Genomic DNA, 19,260 nt, shown 5'->3' with positions numbered 1-19,260 from the left:
AAGCCTAGAAGTGGATGGAAAGAATATATCTAAACCTAATGAAATTAGAAATTGCTTCTTGAGTTATTTCAAAAAACTTTATACTCAAGGCCCGCAAAATGAAGAAGATATAGACAAATTCCTTGATAAATATGGATTACAAAAAATCTCTCATCAAAGTAAGATGGATCTGAACCAGAGAATAACAGAACAAGAGATAGAGGCTGCCATTCAGAATATGCAATTGGGCAAATCTCCAGGACCAGATGGACTGACTTCAAGATACTACAAATCGCTGAAGGAATGGCTGATTCAACCACTAAAAGAAGTCTGCAATGAGATCCTTGAGGGGAAAAAGGCACCTGAATCGTGGAAAGAAGCATATATTTCACTCATACCAAAGACAGAGACTGAAAAGACTCAACTGAAGAACTACCGCCCAATATCATTACTTAATGTGGATTACAAAATTTTTGCAGACATTTTGGCAAAAAGATTTAAAAAAGTGTTGATGGAGAAGATTCATATGAACCAAGCAGGCTTTCTCCCAAAAAGACACCTAGCAGACAATGTAAGGAATATAATAGACATTTTGGAAAAGCTAGAGGTGAATATAAATACTAAAGCAGTACTGATTTTTGTGGACGCGGAGAAAGCCTTTGACAATATTTCTTGGAGCTTTATGATAAAGAATCTTCATGGGATGGGGGTAGGCCAAGGTTTTGAGAATGGTATGGCTGCAATATATTCTGAACAAAAAGCTAAATTGATTGTAAATAATGTAGTAACTGAGGAACTTAAGATAGAAAAAGGAACACGACAGGGGTGCCCAATTTCCCCATTACTCTTCATTTCAGTTCTGGAGGTGTTGCTGAATATGATTAGGAATGACCAGCAGGTTAAAGGAGTGCAGGTCGGAGCTAAACAGTATAAGTTAAGAGCATTTGCAGATGACTTAGTACTGACTTTGCAAGAGCCAAACACTAGTACAAAAAGGGTCCTGGAAATAATCCAACAGTTTGGCCAGGTAGCTGGATTTAAGTTGAATAAGCAAAAAACCAAAGTTCTAGGGAAAAATTTAACAGATATGGAAAAAGAGAAATTCCAAGAGGAGACAGGGTTGACGGTGGTTAAGAAGGTGAAATACCTAGGGGTTTATTTGACATCTAAAAATCTGAATTTGTATAAGGACAACTATGAAAAATGTTGGTCAGAGATTAAAAAAGATCTAGAAATATGGTCAAATTTGAAATTGTCAATGTTAGGCCGAATTGCAGTGATTAAAATGAATGTATTGCCTAGAATGTTATTTTTGTTTCAGACCTTGCAGATTCTTGATAAGATGGAATGTTTCAAGAGGTGGCAGAAAGATATTTCGAAATTTGTCTGGCAGGGCAAAAAGCCCAGGATTAAATTTAAAATATTAACAGACGCTAAAGAAAGAGGGGGTTTTGCCCTGCCGGACTTAAAATTGTACTACGAGGCAGCAGCTTTTTGCTGGCTGAAAGAATGGATGCTCCTCGAGAACACAGACATTTTAGATCTGGAAGGTTTTAACAATGCTTTTGGCTGGCATGCATATCTATGGTATGACAAAATCAAGCTGCATAGTGCCTTTAAAAATCACATTGTTAGAAAAGCATTGTTCAATGTTTGGATAAGATATAAAGATCTGTTGGAAAACAAAACCCCTAGATGGGTGTCACCAGTGGAGGCCAAGGCAGTGAAGAAACTCAATATGGAGGTCGGATGGCCGAAGTATTGGGAAATTTTGGAACAGGATGGAGATAAGTTGAAATTACAAAGTCATGAGAAATTGAAACATAAAGTACAAAATTGGTTTCAATACCATCAAATAATGGAGTTTTTCAAACAGGACAGGAAAATTGGCTTTCAGATGGAAAAATCAAAACTAGAGACTGAATTGTTAGAACCCAATACTAAGAATTTATCCAGAATGTATAACTTGTTGCTGAAATGGAATACACAGGATGAAACAGTCAAATCGGCTATGATTAAGTGGGCACAGGATGTTGGTCATAACATTATGTCAGCTGACTGGGAATGGTTATGGAACACCGGTATTAAATTCACGGCATGTAATGCCTTAAAGGAAAACATTATGAAAATGGTTTATCGGTGGTACATGACCCCAGTCAAGCTGGCAAAAATTTATCATTTGCCCGACAACAAATGTTGGAAATGTAAAGAGACTGAAGGTACCTTCTACCACCTTTGGTGGACATGCCCGAAGATTAAGGCTTTCTGGGAAATGATCTATAATGAAATGAAAAAGGTACTTAAATGTACTTTTCCTAAAAAACCAGAGGCCTTTCTCTTGGGCATTGTCGGCCAATTGGTGTTAAAGAGGGATAGAACTTTTTTCATGTACGCTACAACAGCAGCAAGAATACTCATCGCAAAGTATTGGAAGACACAAGATCTACCCACTCTGGAAGAATGGCAGATGAAAGTGATGGACTATATGACATTGGCCGAGATGACAGGCAGAATCCGTGACCAAGGAAAAGAGACGGCGGAAGAAGAATGGAGAAAATTTAAAAGTTATCTTAAGGACTATTATAAACTTAATGAATGTTAGAGTGTTGTGGTTTTCAGGAACAAAGGGATACAGTGATATAAGGTCAGAATATAGAGATGACTAAGATGACAGAGGTTGGAAAGTAACAAATGGGAGTTGCTATAAAATTATGGACATTGGGATGCAGAAAGGGGGGGTATGGGGAAGTCCCAGAAAAGAGGTTTATGAAAATATGATATGAAATTATACGTGTATGTTTGTCTTTTTAAGTGTTTGTTTGTTCTATAAAATTTTGTAAAACCAATAAAAATTTTATTAAAAAAAAGGAAAGAGTTACACACACTCTTTATTTCCTTAGTAAAATGAAAACATTATTGGTTGACTCAGAGGCCTCCATGTTGTACACATGGACATATCACAGTTGTGGAAGGGGAAAATGAAATTGGGAAACTGGAACAGGCAGTTACTCAATGCTTTGCTCCTTATCCAAATTGAGGCAGTTATCAATGGCTACATTTGTTCTTTAAAATAATAATCAAGAAACCTGCCACAACATCTAGTTTGGCCAAGGCAAACACTCTAGCCACTGCAGCACTCTGACCCTCAAATATTTTGACTGACTGATAAAAGATTTGTACTCTGAAGCTGCTCCTTGATGCCATTTTCTTGTAATTGCTTAGATTGTAATCAGTTATTGCTGCAGCAATATTTATTGAATATCATGGTGAGGTTTTTCAGTCAAGGAAAATAAGAAAGCATTGTTGAATTAACGACCTTTTCAAAGAAACCTTGCTGCCTGCATATTAACAGTGCGGAGCAAAAATGATGATCCAAAAGGCAGGAATTAAAAGGAAACAAGCACCTGGGTTATTACAAAATGAATGAGAAAGCAAAGCTATTCGATATTAAGGAGCAATGTTCTGTGGCATGGAAAATCCAGACCTACTTTGAAATACATTAATGCTGTTACTGCAGATCAACAGTAAAGCAAAAGTACCAAGAGCAATTTCAAATACTTATTTGAATCATGGGGCGTGGTGTGGGGGAGGGATGAACATGAGGACAGAAGGAAGCATATAAAAACAAGAAGTGAAAAAGATTCACCATCTCTGTAGATGTTGGTGGGGAATCTTCATTGGGAAACATTCTCCTCCATTGCTTTCTATCCCACAGCGCCTGAAAGCCTTTCTGGAGAGTGACCCCCTGTGTGGGACCCAGGTGACTGTTCAATGAGGGGTGAATTGACAAAATCAGACAGAGGCATCTTGTGTGAGGAGAGTTATGCAAGGCCTTGTGCTCTTGGTACTCGAGATCTCAGTCAGAAGCTGTAATTGCTGCACAGATTAACCTCACTGTATTCAGCCCAGGGGCTACATTCTCTCATGGACAAAAGTATGCAGTCCACATTCCAACAGTGGGTGGGGAGGGGGCAGAGAAAAAAGGTGGGAAGATCAATAGACGTGATACTTACCTTTCTACAATAGGCAAAATTTCAACCTCACAAAAGTTAGAGAGTTCTACACACACAAACACAAACACAAACACACACTTGCATCCAGGCAAACCAGAAACATTATCCCAGTTCAAATGACACCTTCCAGCCAGGCAAAAGAACTCAAGGAGGGTGTGGAGAAGAGATTGTGAGGGATGTGGCCTGAGCAGAGTTCCAAGGGCTGGCTAGGGGGGCTCAGAGGACCACATTCAGCCCCTTGGTCCCGAGGCTCCCCCACTTTACCCTAGTGTTCAACAGTTGACAGCTCACGAGGCAACTCTCCCAAATCAAAACAAGTGAGAAGTCTAATTTTATGGTCAAAATACAAATTCAAATGTCACATTCAAAACATTATGAAACTGGGAATTTCAAATAGTCACAACTCTTTGCTTCAGTCCCAATGAAAGGTGCCCATGAATCCCTTTTTGACTGAAGGCAAAAAGGTGTCTAGCTGTCAGTAGAATACAATCCCAGAACTGTCTATCTTTCTCTCTTGCGTACAATTCTCCATGAAAGGCATATTGCCATGTGATGGAACGGTCTAACCCAGGGGTCTGCAACCCGCGGCTCCGGAGCCGCATGTGGCTCTTTTACACTTTTGCCGTGGCTCTGGGGCGGATACTAGCAAGGGGAGGAGGCGCATTGTGCGCCCCAACACTCCCCACTGTGGCGGGCACTGTACTGGCTGTGACGTCACATGGGGGTGGTGCGTGTGTTAGTCACGCACCGTCCCGACGTCACCTTCCCGCCCGCCGGCCCGCTGCATTGTAAGGGGCATGTACGCTGGTCACTGCATTGAAAGGGGGCATGTACGCTGGTCACTGTTTTGAAGGGGAGTGAAGAACACACACACACAAAAAGGTAACTTGTTAATTTAACGTTTGTTTCTATGAGGAGGAGTAATTCTGAGGGGTCAAACAAAGAAATAATAAAAAGTGACAAAAAAGTTATTTTTATAATGACGAGTTTTGCGGCTCCCAGTTTTTTTTTCTTCGGAAACGGGTCCAAGTGGCTCTTTTTGTCTTAAAGGTTGCAGACCCCTGGTCTAACCAGTAATAATATGGTTGCATTACTTATTAGCATCAGTGTGAGCTCATCACAGCATATATCGTGCATGTACTCCATCATTTATAGAAGGAGATACTTCAAAAATGTTTTAGAGAGAATTTTAAAGCAGAGCATTGGCATAGCTCTTGCATCTTGATACCCGTAAAACCAGTTGCCTTAGTTACCAGGAGTAAAAAGTGTAGAAGGCAAAAGGAACAGAAAGAGTGAGGGGCGAGGGGATGAATATAGTTAAAATGCTTCTTAAAAAACAGCTAATCCTACCAAAGGTTTGGTTCAAATAACAAGGCCTCAAAGAAGTGTTACTTCCAAGTATTTTTAAAAAAATAAAAAATCCATCTATGCCAATAATGTGGCAATAAGTGTGCATCAAAGGATTTGGAGTGCTGCCCACAGTTCTTTGCTGGATTCACGCATTATTTCAGTTGGCAGCCAATGTCCCAGGTGCACTTTTGAAAACCTCCAGTCTTTGACATATTTGCTTATATGAAAGATGAAGCAGGTGAGCAAAAAAAATATGCAATTCATAACGGATTTCCATTTTAGCAGCATATTCTGCATAATATTCCTAGTGTAAAAGTCATCAGGAGGAAATCAGGCAAGGGACATGGGACAGGGTGCATAATATTTCTTGCTGCTGTGCCTACCTGTTTGCATAAGGAAAATCTTAGCTGAGAGCCGTTTGTATGGGTGAGGAAAAGCAAATGATAGGCTGGATGTGAATGGCATAATAAATGCCTGAATGGCAATCAGGTTAAAAAAGACTTGGTGAGAATAGCTCTGATGGGTATAATACAATCTTATACTGGGAGGCAATAGGAAGTGGTAATGGATGTTGCTCATTGTTGTTGTTGTTTAGTCAATTAGTCATGTCTGACTCTTCGTGTCCCCATGGAGCAGAGCATGCCAGGCACTCCTGTCTTCCACTGCAGTTTGGTCAACTTAATGTTGGTCGCTTCTATAACACTGTCCAACCATCTTGTCCTCTGTCGTCTCCTTCTCCTTGTGCCCTCAATCTTACCCAACATTTTTTCCAGAGAGTCTTCTCTTCTCATGAGGTGGCCAAAGTATGGAGCCTCAGCTTCAGGATCTGTCCTTCCAGTGAGCACTCAGGGTTGATTTCCTTCAGAATGGATAGGTTTGATCTTTTTGCAGTCCATGGGACTCTCAAGAGTCTCCTCCAGCACCACAATTCAAAATCATCAATTCTCCAGAGATCAGCCTTCTTTGTGGTCCAGCTACTGGGAAAACCATAGCTTCAACTATACAGATCTTTGTCGACAAGGTAATCTCTCTGCTTTTTGAGATGCTGTCTAGATTTATCATAGCTTTTCTCCCAAGAAGCAGGCATCTTCTTGGGTAAACCACCAATAGGGGGTGCCCTATGACTTACATCAAATAGGGGCATCCTGAGGGGGTCTCCATAGGGGCTGTGACATGGTCCTAGCCAATGTCCAGGCTTCAGACAGGATTCACACCTTAGATCCCTTTAACAGGATACCCTTACTGAGGAAGGGGCAGGCAAAGACTACAACCTCCCCTCGATACAAAGGCTTACCCAATGCCTAACCACCATACTGCCACTGTGTTTGAAGCAGATGCACACTACACCTAATGATGTACAGGAACAAACCTTGGGGCCATACATTGATATTTCCCCACCCATGACCTGTAGATCACAAGTGATCCGTATGCACAATCTGCCAGCCCTAAAAATGGGTGGATAGGGGATTGCAGGAGTGGGGGGACATACCTGATATATGCCATACAGGGTTTGCAGAGAAGGTGGGTTGGGAGGGGGGCCTCAAATGATCTCAAGGCTCATTCTGAAACACACATTTTCCCAGTAAAATGTGAGACGGCTTATAAAAACAATGGAAGCATTCCCAAAGATCCTCTTCTCCAACTCTGTAACTCACACCAGTTCTTGTGGATAGCCCCAGGGTGAGAGGGAGAATGTAGCAGGTAAAAACTGTTTGACTCATTTGCTCTTTGTCTCTGACACTGATATGAGACCTAATATGACCCTGAGCATGGAACTACTTCGGGCAAGCAATGTCCGAATTGAAGTCTGTGACATGCTCAAGGAAACACAGAAAGAAATAAAGAATAAAGAGGATAAGAATCTTTCAAGAAATATTCCAATTTACTATTGGACTCCCCACACAGTAAAGATTTTAAACATGAAACAGTGCTGGCAGCATCTGACCTTAACTTGAGAGAGTTCCTATTGTGTATGAATAAGACAGCCTGCTGTTGTATAATGGATTTTACAAAATCCAATATTGAGCTAAACAGTGACATTATAGTGCACTCCACTTACAACATGTGGGGTTACAAGAGACAGCTGGTTTTCGCAAATAAGAGCAGTCAAATGTGTCATAGATGGAAATGAATAAGGTGACTGTTCCTTCTGACCATCACAGGAAAACTAAATTTGCACCACCACGTCAGATATGAGACGTTTGCTGCACATATTTTTAAAATAATTAAGACTTCTGGATTTTTGTTCTGATTTCTTTTATAACCCTCCACCCATAAATTAATGAGATTGAATGGATTTATAAGTGAACATATTGTGCAAATGACACATGCTGGAAATAAACTGATCTCTGCCCATATGCGGTATTATTTTTGAAAAGAGAATTTTTTAGCCCCAGGGAGCGGGGTTCAGTCATTCCCCATCTGGAGAATTAGTCTGGCCACTTAATATCCATATCTGAGCATCCAAATCTTACCACGGAGCCTCTGCAAGTGAAGAACCACCTGACGCCTTTATGTCTGTGGTCTACTAATAAGCACAACTGTACTTGGTCTAACTGCTGCAGATGGGTTTGGAAAATGCAGTTGAATAGTGACTTCACACACCCAGATGCTTTGCAGTGACGTTGACATGCAAAGGAATGGATGCTATAAATGATCCAGTGTGCAGAGACAGTTGGCTAGGCCTACATTTCTAGCACACAAGAACTTTTGTTTGTGGGTATTGTCACTCTGTGGGGAGTAAAATACATTTCCCAGAAAGTGATGTGTTTTGAATGTATGGTATGTATACACAGCCATAGAGTAGAGGTTGAAGACCTGCCCTTATCACAGAGCAATGTTCCCCCAAAGAGCACCCTCCACATTGGGGGACAGAAACCACCCATGGCAGAAATAAACCTTTGAGCCACTGTTGAGAGAAGCAGGTTTTCCCCCCTCTTCAGAACTCGCAAGACCTTGCAGCGACAAAGAAGCTTGTGACAGTCTCCTTCTTGACTCCATTTCAAGTGGAAGAAAGAAGGGAAAACCTTGACACTACCTTTCATTGTGCAAATGTTTAGCCACATTTGACAGCATTTTGACCTTTTTGTTCTGCCTCAACAGCCACCAGTCCTCTCCCTCGGCTTCTATGACCTGAAGTCTGGCTCTAAATGGCTGACCAGTCAAAGCATGCTATACCGGATAGGTCAAAAGTACAGAGAGGCAACATGTGGTTGCGTTTCAGAGGACGCTTTCAAAACAGCTTGAGCTAATTGTAAATAATGAATTATTTTTTCCTTCTTTAATGCTTGCAACTCTATCCTCAGTTACCATGGAGATTTGAAGTTTCAAAATGTGCCACTTTGAGGCTAAGACATTTTCGGCTTCCAGGTTCTCTGCTGCTCTCTCCCTTTCCCAAGAAGATACAGATTTTAAAATAAATCATCTGTAGCGGTGTCCTGATTTCCTCTTCTTTAAGAATAAATTAACTTGCTGATAACAAGTCCTTTTCTGCTTTGTATGGTAGGTGCACATACCACTTCTTTTCCCCAGCCCCCAGTATTATAATTAGATTGGTTCGGTGCACACACATCAAGCTGTAAATATCAAGGGCTCTCGGTGGGGAAAAAGAGAGAGAATTACTTACAAATCTGAGTCATGCTGCTTCTACACTTTTTTTATGAGGGAGTAGGAGGTATGTAACACTGTCATGACTCACAGAGAATATGTTAAATTTACACTGGCAGGCACTGTTGAGTAGAGTGTGTTGTGTGTTTGTGTAGACCAATTTTCATTGCACTCTGACACTAGCAGGGTGATTACCTGTGGAAACAACCAATGTGAGGAATGAGGCCAATGCTTCTAGCCTATGTATGAAAAAACAGATAAAATGTCTGCCCCCTCCCAAAAAAGTAAGTGTCATATGGACCAATGCATTTTGTATTGGTCCAGAATTTACTAAGCAAGAGAGGGGATGGAGCTGCAGGCTGGTCATCTCAGGAGTGGCCAAAATCCTTAGTGGGCAAGGTGGTTGACAGCAGAGTTGCCTCCCCAGCACAATCCCTATGCCTTCAAACTGCTTCAGTGACAGGCAGGCAATCAATAAGTCAATGTTTACCATCACTACACCCCCTTTCTAGGGACCGTTGCATCGGATGAATGTTGACCAGGCATATGGCTGTTAATGGCACAACACCCTATCTGATAGGAGAACCGTAGACATAGGAATCTGCCCCAAAGTATTCTGTTCCCTTAAATCATTCTACTAGTTATTTCGTGTTGCCTGGAATTACCTCCCAGACCACCTGTTGAGTGGCACCTGTGTTTCTTGCTTCAAATCTTTCATCAAAAGTGGGACTTCCAAGGGAGGAACATGGCGGACTGAACATTTTTTTTGTTGGCAGGTTGCCGATGGAGATAATTGTGTGGTGATTGATGGTAGCTGAGAATAAATCTTGCTTACTGAATTCACTCCGGCAATAAGAGTGAACAGGGGATTAACCTCCGGTGCTCTGAAAAAGCACCAGGAGACTGAGAAGTTTTCAGCTCCTGGGAACTCAGGTGGGGGGTGTGTGTAACTGAATTATAAGCGGAGGAATCAACATCTTGCCAAAAAGCCAAGTAAGAGCTTTGGCGGGCATGAAGTCTGCAGAAACCTCTGTCTCTTAATTCTCCGAGACAGTTATAATTTGTGACTGAGAGGTTTCTCTGTCTGCTGGTAGAAATTCACATCTGGTGTGCGAGCTACTTTCTGGCTTTAAGAAGAGTCGATCGTTAAAAGGCTGAAGGCAGAACAATAAGCATGCTCTAGTTGTTTGAGCCAAGGAAGTTTTAAATGATCAAGAGAGTTCAGAGTGCTAAGAATTTTCATTTTCTTTATTTTTAATTATCTGTTTTCTCGGTGAAAGTGTTGCCTTCAAATCAAAAGTAATTTTGCCACGTCATACTTCCTCCATGGGAACGGAATGTGTTTTGAGAAGAGCTAATGCTATGAATGTCTAAAGGTGGAGATGGGAGATACGATGAGACTGAATTGTTAATAAGATCAAGAACATTTGGTATGGAAAATATGTCATTGGACATTCCACTGATTGTTGATACCCTTCAGGAAATGGGGGAGAAAGGAAGAGAGAATACAAATATAAACCAAGAGGTTTGAGAGGTCAGAAACCCTAAAGTTCACAAACTGGTTTGAAATAACAATTTAAATTATGGGCTGGCAGGTAAGGTGGGAGAGGAAAGGGTCATGCCACTGACCAACAGAGAGATGGGTGAGGTAGCAGAAAAGTCTACAGGGGTGAGCCAGCAGAAGGACCAGATTGGCTCTACCAATGTACCTGTGAAGTGCTGACTCCCCAGCTCTCTTCCTGATGATGCTGCTGCCAAAAGACCAGGTGTGCCGTGATACCCCCACTCACTGGCTCCTGCTGGTTGCAGGACTCTAAAACAGAACCTCAATGTTATGTTTCTGACAACTTACCATCAGCCTTGGTGCCCTCCTCTAACAGAAGTTTTGCAATGTTGAGAAATCCTTTTGCTGAAGCCAAATGAAGGGGCCTGTCTCCAACTTCTCCACTGACGTTCACATCAGCACCAAATTTCAGCAGGAGTCGCGTTACCTATCAACATGGAATCAAAATTGTAAGCAATGTTAGTGTTTTCCATGAAATCACAGGACAATATATATAGGCTGTATACCTTAACTTTTGAAAATTGTGATTTGTGTAACATCCGGAACATGTTATATCTATCCACCATCATGAGAATAAGGCCTGTATTTATAATTAAATTGTATGTTGATAGAATACTTGCTTTGCAGCATCAGTTGCAATTCTGTTTCAAAAATGCTGCAGATGGTAAGAGGATGGAAACAGCTACAAGCCTATTAATTTAACTGACCTGAGTAACAAAATAAAGTAAAATGCCCATGAATGAGATACGTCCAGGCTATAGGCCGCCCCCCCACCCAAAGCTGAAACCCTTATCACAAAAGCACCATATGCATTTTAGCATAATTTTTACAAAACTGTGACTATTTTTTGAAAAGCAACATACCAAAATAAACCAGCTTTTCAGCCTTTCACATGGAGGGATAAAAGGATGAATACACACACACACACACGTACATACCATTACTGAATGCATTATTATAATATTTTCACCTATCTGTTTCATTGGACACACTCTCCAAATCATTTTTGGAAACCATTCTCCACCATCTAAGTAGTGTAATGAAATGGAAAATATATCCCACCTGGGGTCAGCATCTTCCGGCTTAGACTAAAACTCACACCTCAACAGGAATCTGTCTCCACCAAGAGATCTTATTTTGGTACCTAGGGGAGCACAGGCAGTCAAGCAGCCATCCCAGGAAATTAAGCCAAGGGCCACGTACTGTCTTCGGATGAGATAACCTAAGCAGTCCACTGAGGCAACAGTATTTTAAGAACCACAAAAGGAACAGAATGCAACTTCAGGGGAGCACCTCAAAATTCATTGCTTTGCCTCAATAGATTTGGGGGTCATAAACCCTTGCTCGTCTGGAGCACTTAGGCAGTGGCGTAGCGTGGGGGGTGCCAGGGGTGCCGGCCGCACCGGGCGCAACATTTTGGGGGGCGCATTTGGCCGGCCCCCCTCGAGGAAGCGGGAACCTCTCCAAGGCGCAGCGCGCCGTCGGTGGAGGAAAAGAGCCGCGCAGCAGCAGCAAAGCCGGGAGGAGGAGGAGGTGGAGCGAGCCTGCTAATTGCTTGCTGGGAATTACTGTAATTTTCGCTCCAAAACACACACTTTTTTGCTCCTAGAAAGGAAGGGAAAATGCCTGTGCGTGTTACAGAGCGAATGCACTCATGCTTGCTTTACAGCCAGGAGGAGGGGGTGGAGCTGAGGAGGAGGGAGGGAAGGAGAGCCATGCCAGCAAAGCGGGCAGCAGCCGCTTACACACGAGGAGGGACAGACGGGAGCCATAGCGAGCCGGAAAAAGCGCTGCGTAGCCAGCAACAGCTGCTGCAGCCTCAGCTAGCAAAGGTCCGTGCGCTCTCTAAACGGAGCAATGAGGCTGCAGAGGGACGGCAGGGCACAGGAGGGCTCTGAGCCACGAGCGCAGTGAAAACCAGTAAAAAGGTTTTTTAAAAGGCTGCTGGGGACAGGAGGGCACGGGATGAGGGAGAGGGGGAAATTACGATTCTCCCAGCGTCTCAGCTGATCCGCTGAGCAGGACTTGGGTTGCAGGGGATTCACCATTAGCTGTGTAAAGCAGCAAAGAGGGAGAGAAGGAGCAAAGCGGGAGTGGAAAGGAGCTGCTTACACTGCTGTAAGTGGCTGCTGTCCGGTTGGCTCCTTTAAAGCAACAGTGCTCTTTCCCTCCCCCCTCCCCGCTCAGCTCTCCGAAAAGCTCCTTCTCCACCCACCCCATGCGAGCTCCTTTTCCCCTTAGACCCCCCCTCCTGCATTATTAGCCACATCCTTCTCCACCCACCCCACGCGTGTTCCTTGTCCCCTTAGCAGTGGCGTAGCGTAGGGGGTGCAGGGGGGGCGGCTGTACTGGGCGCAACATCTGGGGGTTAGGGTTAGGGGGCGCAAATCCACGGGTTAGGGGGCGCAAATTACTTGCCTTGCCCCGGGTGCTGACAACCCACGCTACGCCACTGCACTTAGGCCAATATCCAAGAGTTGGGCCCCAGGATTCCCCAATAACATTGCAAAAAAACAACTCTGGGGAAGTCTTCAGTACATGCATATGTAAACCAACACTGATATAATGTGTTGCCTCCAGTATTAATTCTACTCAGCAGACTCACTGAAATCAATAGATATGACAACTACAACTTAGTTTGATGTCAAACAAAGGTACTGTTAAACCTGGTAACATTCTGCAATGGTTTAGCATGTCTTTTTCAAAACATAAATGGACTCATATGACTCTCCTTTGCACAAGTGATATGTATTTGATGCAAACCAGTGTTGCAGCTGTGTGGAAAATGAGCTTTATCACTTCAGCATATGTTGTTCAGATCACTGGTATGCTGATAATAAGCTGGGGGGGGGATTCTCTCTCTGGAAGATGTGAGAATAGCAAAGTGAGGCTGAGTTCATACATGTTCACCATTTGATGAACATAACATGAAATGATGGTGGATGAAGCAGCCATTACAGATTAAATTCTATGGGCAGACTGCTTGTTTCATTTTATAGCATCTGAAACACAATGTTTCCTGTGGCAGCTTTCAAGTATTCAGTTGTGAGTTGAATGGTGTGTTTTCAAATTCTGTACACTCATGGGTAATCCAAACCTGGCTTGAGACTACTGGCAACTGATATGTAGCCTGTTCACACATTCATATATATCACTTGTCCTCTCTCTCCCATTGTTTGATTACTCAAAACCTGATGACTTGCAGTTGAATCAGTGAACAGTCTCCATTGAAAAGAGCTTTTTTAAAAAGCTGACATTGGGTGATGCAAAGGCTCTGTATTTGATCATTCCTTTGCATTGCTTCATTCGCATAGGCCATCACAATGCGTGACTGTGTGAACCACTTCACTATTTCTATAGCTTATATGCAAGTGTGGACAAAGCCTGAGATTGCTTCTGTCTCTGCTCACCATGTAGCAGGGCATCTTATACATTGCACATAAAGTTCTCCATCTGAGACCACACATTGCCAGCTTTTCCATACCTGTTCATGACCATAGTGTGCTGCAATATGTAAAGGGGAGAAAAAAACTGCATCTTGCACATTGACGTATGCCCCATGTTGCAGAAGAATATCAACAGCCTAGAAGGGAAAGGGGAAATGAAATATCCCTATTAGAAGTGTGGCAACGAAGTCACTTTGTACAAACCTGCTCTGCCATGTTACAGCTACATTTCAAATACATTGCAATGGGACGTTGAGTGAATGTTGCATGTCAACTGTGTTGCCCCAGATATGCATCTGGAAGTATATTTCCTGGCAAAAGAACTAAATTGTGAAAGCAGGATCTCTGAATTGATTGACAAAGGATAGGTACAAACCTCCCCCCCACACACACACACTTCAAAGTTCAAGCACAAACAGGAGCAAACACATTCTTATAAAAAGTACATAATATATATTTTAATTAAAAGTGCACACAGCTAATTTGCAAAACACAATTCCTTCCAAACACAAAAGCTTCTCTATGTTTTGGAAGATGAGGAGCCTTCCATTTAAATAAATCATACAAGGACGTTTCTTTCCAACATAACACTCATATTCAGTGAGAAGGTCGATTGTTCAATCAAAACAGCTCTAAACTATGCATCATTTGCTTGCTAAACAATGATCAAAATTGAAGTGTCAATGAGACTGCTCTGAAATATTTATTAAAAAAATGAATGTACTACTTTCTTTGAAAGCCGAAGAGCTTTTTATATCCACCAAGTGCTAATGCCAAAAGCAGTACTCCTATACAATTGTCAAATCAACTGGGAGTGTTCAGTGGATTGTATATAGAACATTGAAAGCTTGGGCTGCAGAAACTTATGAAATTCTACAGCCAAAGCAGGTGGCTGATCCAATGGCACTAATTCATTATATTCGATCATCTCAAGGTGCTTTATTAAATGCTACCCCCCCTTAGCAAAGATTTTTCCAAAAAAACCTATATTTCTCTAATCCACCATCTTCAGAGGTTATCAGCTCCTACCTTAGACTGCTCTTCCAATCTTAAAATAAATTTAAATAACTCTAAAGAATAGTGATAGATGGCATGACCTAGCTCAGGGTGGTCCAAGGCGCAGATTGTGGGCTGTATGCAGCCCTCTAGGCCTTTTTCTGGGCGGCCCTTGCTGAGTACCAAAGCTGCAGGGAACTGACACCATGAAAACCTTGCCCTGGTTTGCTTGCAACCACCGCAGGCTGCCCATCCCTACTGTGGCTGAGAATCCTCCTCAGAGTGGGATGAGGAGAGAGAAAGATGGATGGGGGAGGAAAAAAAGAAGAGAAGCAATAGGCGGTTTCTCCAGCCAAGTCAGCATTAGGAGAGGAGAGAAAAGGGGGGGAGGGGTTAAAAAAAGCAGAGTGAGACTTCTCTAATCTGTCCATCAGCTGCAGCAAGCTGTATGTTAGCACACCCTTTTCCTGTCTCTTCCTTCTCTCCCACCAAGAGCCACTAATAATTCCATTGCTTTACTGCCCAGAGTCCTGCCTGCATCCAGCAATTCCCCTCACACTCGTCAGCTTCCTTGTTTTTGGATCTTTTTGGTCACTATATATATATATATATATATATATATATATATATATATATATATATATATATATATATATATATATATATATATTGCTTTCGTAGATTTTCACGGGTACAGGAATGCAGGTTTTGGTGTCTTCGGGTGTCTTCCCGTGTAAGAGTTGGGGTGTCTAGGCGACGTTTCGACGAGGTCTCACTCGTCATCTTCAGGCTGGTGCTTTCGGCTTCTTGTTACTGGAACAGAGCAGGATCTCAGTGTTTGAGTTCCTATAAATACTGTTGAGGGGGTGTGGTGTATAGCCTCCAACGTTCTGGGCAGAGAGGAAGTTCCCAGGTTAGTGTGTCTTTTCTTCTTTTGTTCATTAATTACTTGAGGGATATCTTGAGTGATTTCTTGAGTGATATTCTGAGTACCACTTAGGAGGGTCATTAGGTGTGGATTAGTTGCTAAAGCTTTCGTGTCTTGACCTCTTGAGCTTGTGAAGAGTTTTTTCTGAGAAGATGGCTGTACTGCACTTAGTTGTGCTCTGGCTTGGCTTCGTGTATAGGGGCGAGCTGTGGTTTTGTGCCCTGTGCCAGCCAGATCTGTGTAGGGATGGCGGGGGGGTGCAGCATCCGGAGGTGCCACTATGGTTTGGCTACTGGATGGTGTCTGTAATTTATCTGTGGAGAGGGTCTGGGTTTGGGTCTGGTGTGGTTGATTGGAGATGGCGTTCTGTGTGCCTCTGGTTCTGGTGTCGGTTTTTGTGGGGAGGGCTCGCCCCTATACACGAAGCCAAGCCAGAGCACAACTAAGTGCAGTACAGCCATCTTCTCAGAAAAAACTCTTCACAAGCTCAAGAGGTCAAGACACGAAAGCTTTAGCAACTAATCCACACCTAATGACCCTCCTAAGTGGTACTCAGAATATCACTCAAGAAATCACTCAAGATATCCCTCAAGTAATTAATGAACAAAAGAAGAAAAGACACACTAACCTGGGAACTTCCTCTCTGCCCAGAACGTTGGAGGCTATACACCACACCCCCTCAACAGTATTTATAGGAACTCAAACACTGAGATCCTGCTCTGTTCCAGTAACAAGAAGCCGAAAGCACCAGCCTGAAGATGACGAGTGAGACCTCGTCGAAACGTCGCCTAGACACCCCAACTCTTACACGGGAAGACACCCGAAGACACCAAAACCTGCATATATATATATATATATATATATATATATATATATATATATATATGAAAGAATGGCTCTGATCTGTTTGATAAATAAATATATTACGTACATGGGTGTGTGGGTGTATAATATTAACTATATTGCAAACATTTTAATTTATGATATGGACATTTAATTCTGTGTGTGGCTCCTGGGTTCTGTGTCAAAGTACTTCTGTGGCCCACTTGGTCCGAGTGGTTGGACCGCCCTGATCTAGCCAAAGTTAAGCATTTTACAGGGACTTTTATTCATCCCGCTGAAACCAATGAGACTTTAAAATGCTAACCTTCGGCTATGGCATCCCCACCATAATACCTGGTTCCCTCATGTTACCATTCCAATTACTTGTTTATATTTTACCAGACAGGAGCTTCAAGCCAGTTCCCCTGCTATCCAGTTTAACATACACAAACAGCCGTTCTCAAAAAGAGCCCAGAATGCAGTTTCCATGTTAATTGGGTCCCCAGAAACCAGGCTTTCAATACAATCCAGTTTCCTTTCACCTAACAAATTTCTCTTATTATAAATATGGCCTTTGCTCCTTCCTCATTGGTGGTTTTGTTAATCCTTCCTCATGGAGGGCGAGATCAAAAGCCTTTGAAGCAAATTATGTCCACTTCCACAAGAGATCATCAGTTAAGACTTATTTAAGGGTTACAGTGTATGTCAACAAATGCCACCTAAGATAAACTAAGGATTTTCTCTCACGGGCAAGGGTAACAGATAAGAATTCGTCTAACAAAATTTAATCAATTATTATTGACTTTCTAGCAGGTGAAATTAAAATGAGAAAGACAGCTTCGACAATTAAGCCATACATATGAGCAAAAGCCACTCTATATTGCTGGGTTAACACATCTCAGGAATCTCTTAGATGCTTTTCTGAACTTTTTTTTTTTTTAATTAAGTCATTCAACCCCAAACACAATGAAGTCTGAGCACTGGCCTAATTCTTTCCAATTTACTAGATACTGATACAATCAGTCATGTCCTCTAGATATGATTTGCTCAAAAACTGGCAGGATTTGTTAACTCCTTGAAGCTCTAGAAGAATTTCATACCGAGATAGCCATCAAATAAGACAAAGGCACGATTAAACTGTTGTGAAACTGGCCACCTCACAAATAAGAGATATAGTGAATGGAATTATTTTCTGCAGAACAAAGTCTGATGAAATGTTACATGTAATCTGTCTTCTTGGGTAGAGGAAGGCATAGACATGCAATTAAGAAATGGTCTGTGTATATGTGATTAGCAGATCTCAAGGGAAGTGCTTTAAATAAATACAATTATGCTAAGGATAATTTCACTATCGAAAGATCCAGACCCTTGAAGTGTCCCTATTTTCCAGGTACAGTGGTACCTCTAGTTACAAACTTAATTTGTTCTGGAGGTCCATTCTTAACCCGAAACTGTTCTTAACTAGAGGCGTGCTTTCGCTAATGGGGCCTCTTGCTACTGCTGCGCCGCCAGCACACGATTTCCGTTCCCATCCTGGGGCAAAGTTCTCAACTCGATATAACTCTTCCAGGTTAGCAGAGTTTGTAACCTGAAGCGTTTGTAACCTGAGGCGTTTGTAACTTGAGGTACCACTATACAGTCCCGGATTTACAGAACCCTTCCTGTTTCTGATTTGATCCCGGAATGTCCCGCTTTTTCTTAGGATGTCCTTTTCATCAGAAATGTTGGAGGGTATGGAGTTATGCGACCCTTGAGCAAAGGAGATAAGTATCTATACAACCTTTGGAAGACATATGAAGGCAGCCCTGTACAGGAAAGTTTCTTAATGTTTAATGCTTTATGTTTTTATATAAATTAGAAGCCACCCAGATTGGCTGGGGCAACCCAGTCATATGGATGGGGTATAAATAATAAAATGGTGATGGTGGTGGAATGGGACTCTATTTTCGTCAGAGTAATGTTGGAGGGTGTGCTAAATACTGAAAAATATATTGAAGAATGCTCTTCCTGTCCATCATTGGCATCTGAAGCAATTTTGTTATGGAATTTGTCTTTGGGCCAACCACAATATTTATTTTTTTGAGCAAATATTAGCACATAGTTGAACTGCATATCTTTCAGATACCTTGATTCCAACATTGTTATAAACATTTCACATCATTCTCATGAATAACTGACTTGTATGTGGAAGTTATTATTGATAGTCCACCAGGGGTCAGCAAACTTTTTCAGCAGGGGGCCGGTCCGCTGTCCCTCAGACCTTGTGGGAGACCAGACTATGTTTTGAAGGGGGGGGGGGAGAATGAACAAATTTCTATGCCCCACAAATAACCCAGAGATGCATTTTAACTAAAAGGACACATTCTACTCATGTAAAAACACACTGATTCCCAAACCGTCCAAGGGTTGGATTTAGAAGGCAATTGGGCAAGATCCGGCCCCCGGGCCTTAGTTTGCCTACCCATGCACTAAACCATTCAATAGCCTCTACACAGTGGTGGAGGAAGAGGGTACAGGGGTGTGGTGCACCCCAGGTGTCAACACTGGGTGTGTGTG

General features: G+C 42.3%; 1 protein-coding gene across 1 annotated transcript in view; it reads right to left on the bottom strand.

Moving 5' to 3' along the window:
• Positions 1-19,260, bottom strand: part of LOC308586741 (serine/threonine-protein kinase TNNI3K) — a 165,393-nt gene that overhangs the window by 111,967 nt on the left and 34,166 nt on the right. Inside the window, exons 7-8 of the mRNA XM_081193729.1 lie at positions 13,997-14,095; positions 10,801-10,939 (exon numbers count right to left, since the gene is read on the bottom strand). Of these exons, the coding sequence (XP_081049855.1) occupies positions 10,801-10,939; positions 13,997-14,095 (238 nt within the window). The remainder of the gene's footprint in view (positions 1-10,800; positions 10,940-13,996; positions 14,096-19,260) is intronic.

This window comes from Podarcis bocagei (genome assembly GCF_964188305.1).
Source record: "Podarcis bocagei genome assembly, chromosome: 5".
Classification (NCBI taxonomy): Eukaryota; Metazoa; Chordata; class Lepidosauria; order Squamata; family Lacertidae; genus Podarcis; species Podarcis bocagei.
The sequence above is the reverse complement of the archived record's forward strand: the minus strand, read 5'-3'. Positions and strand labels throughout refer to the sequence as shown.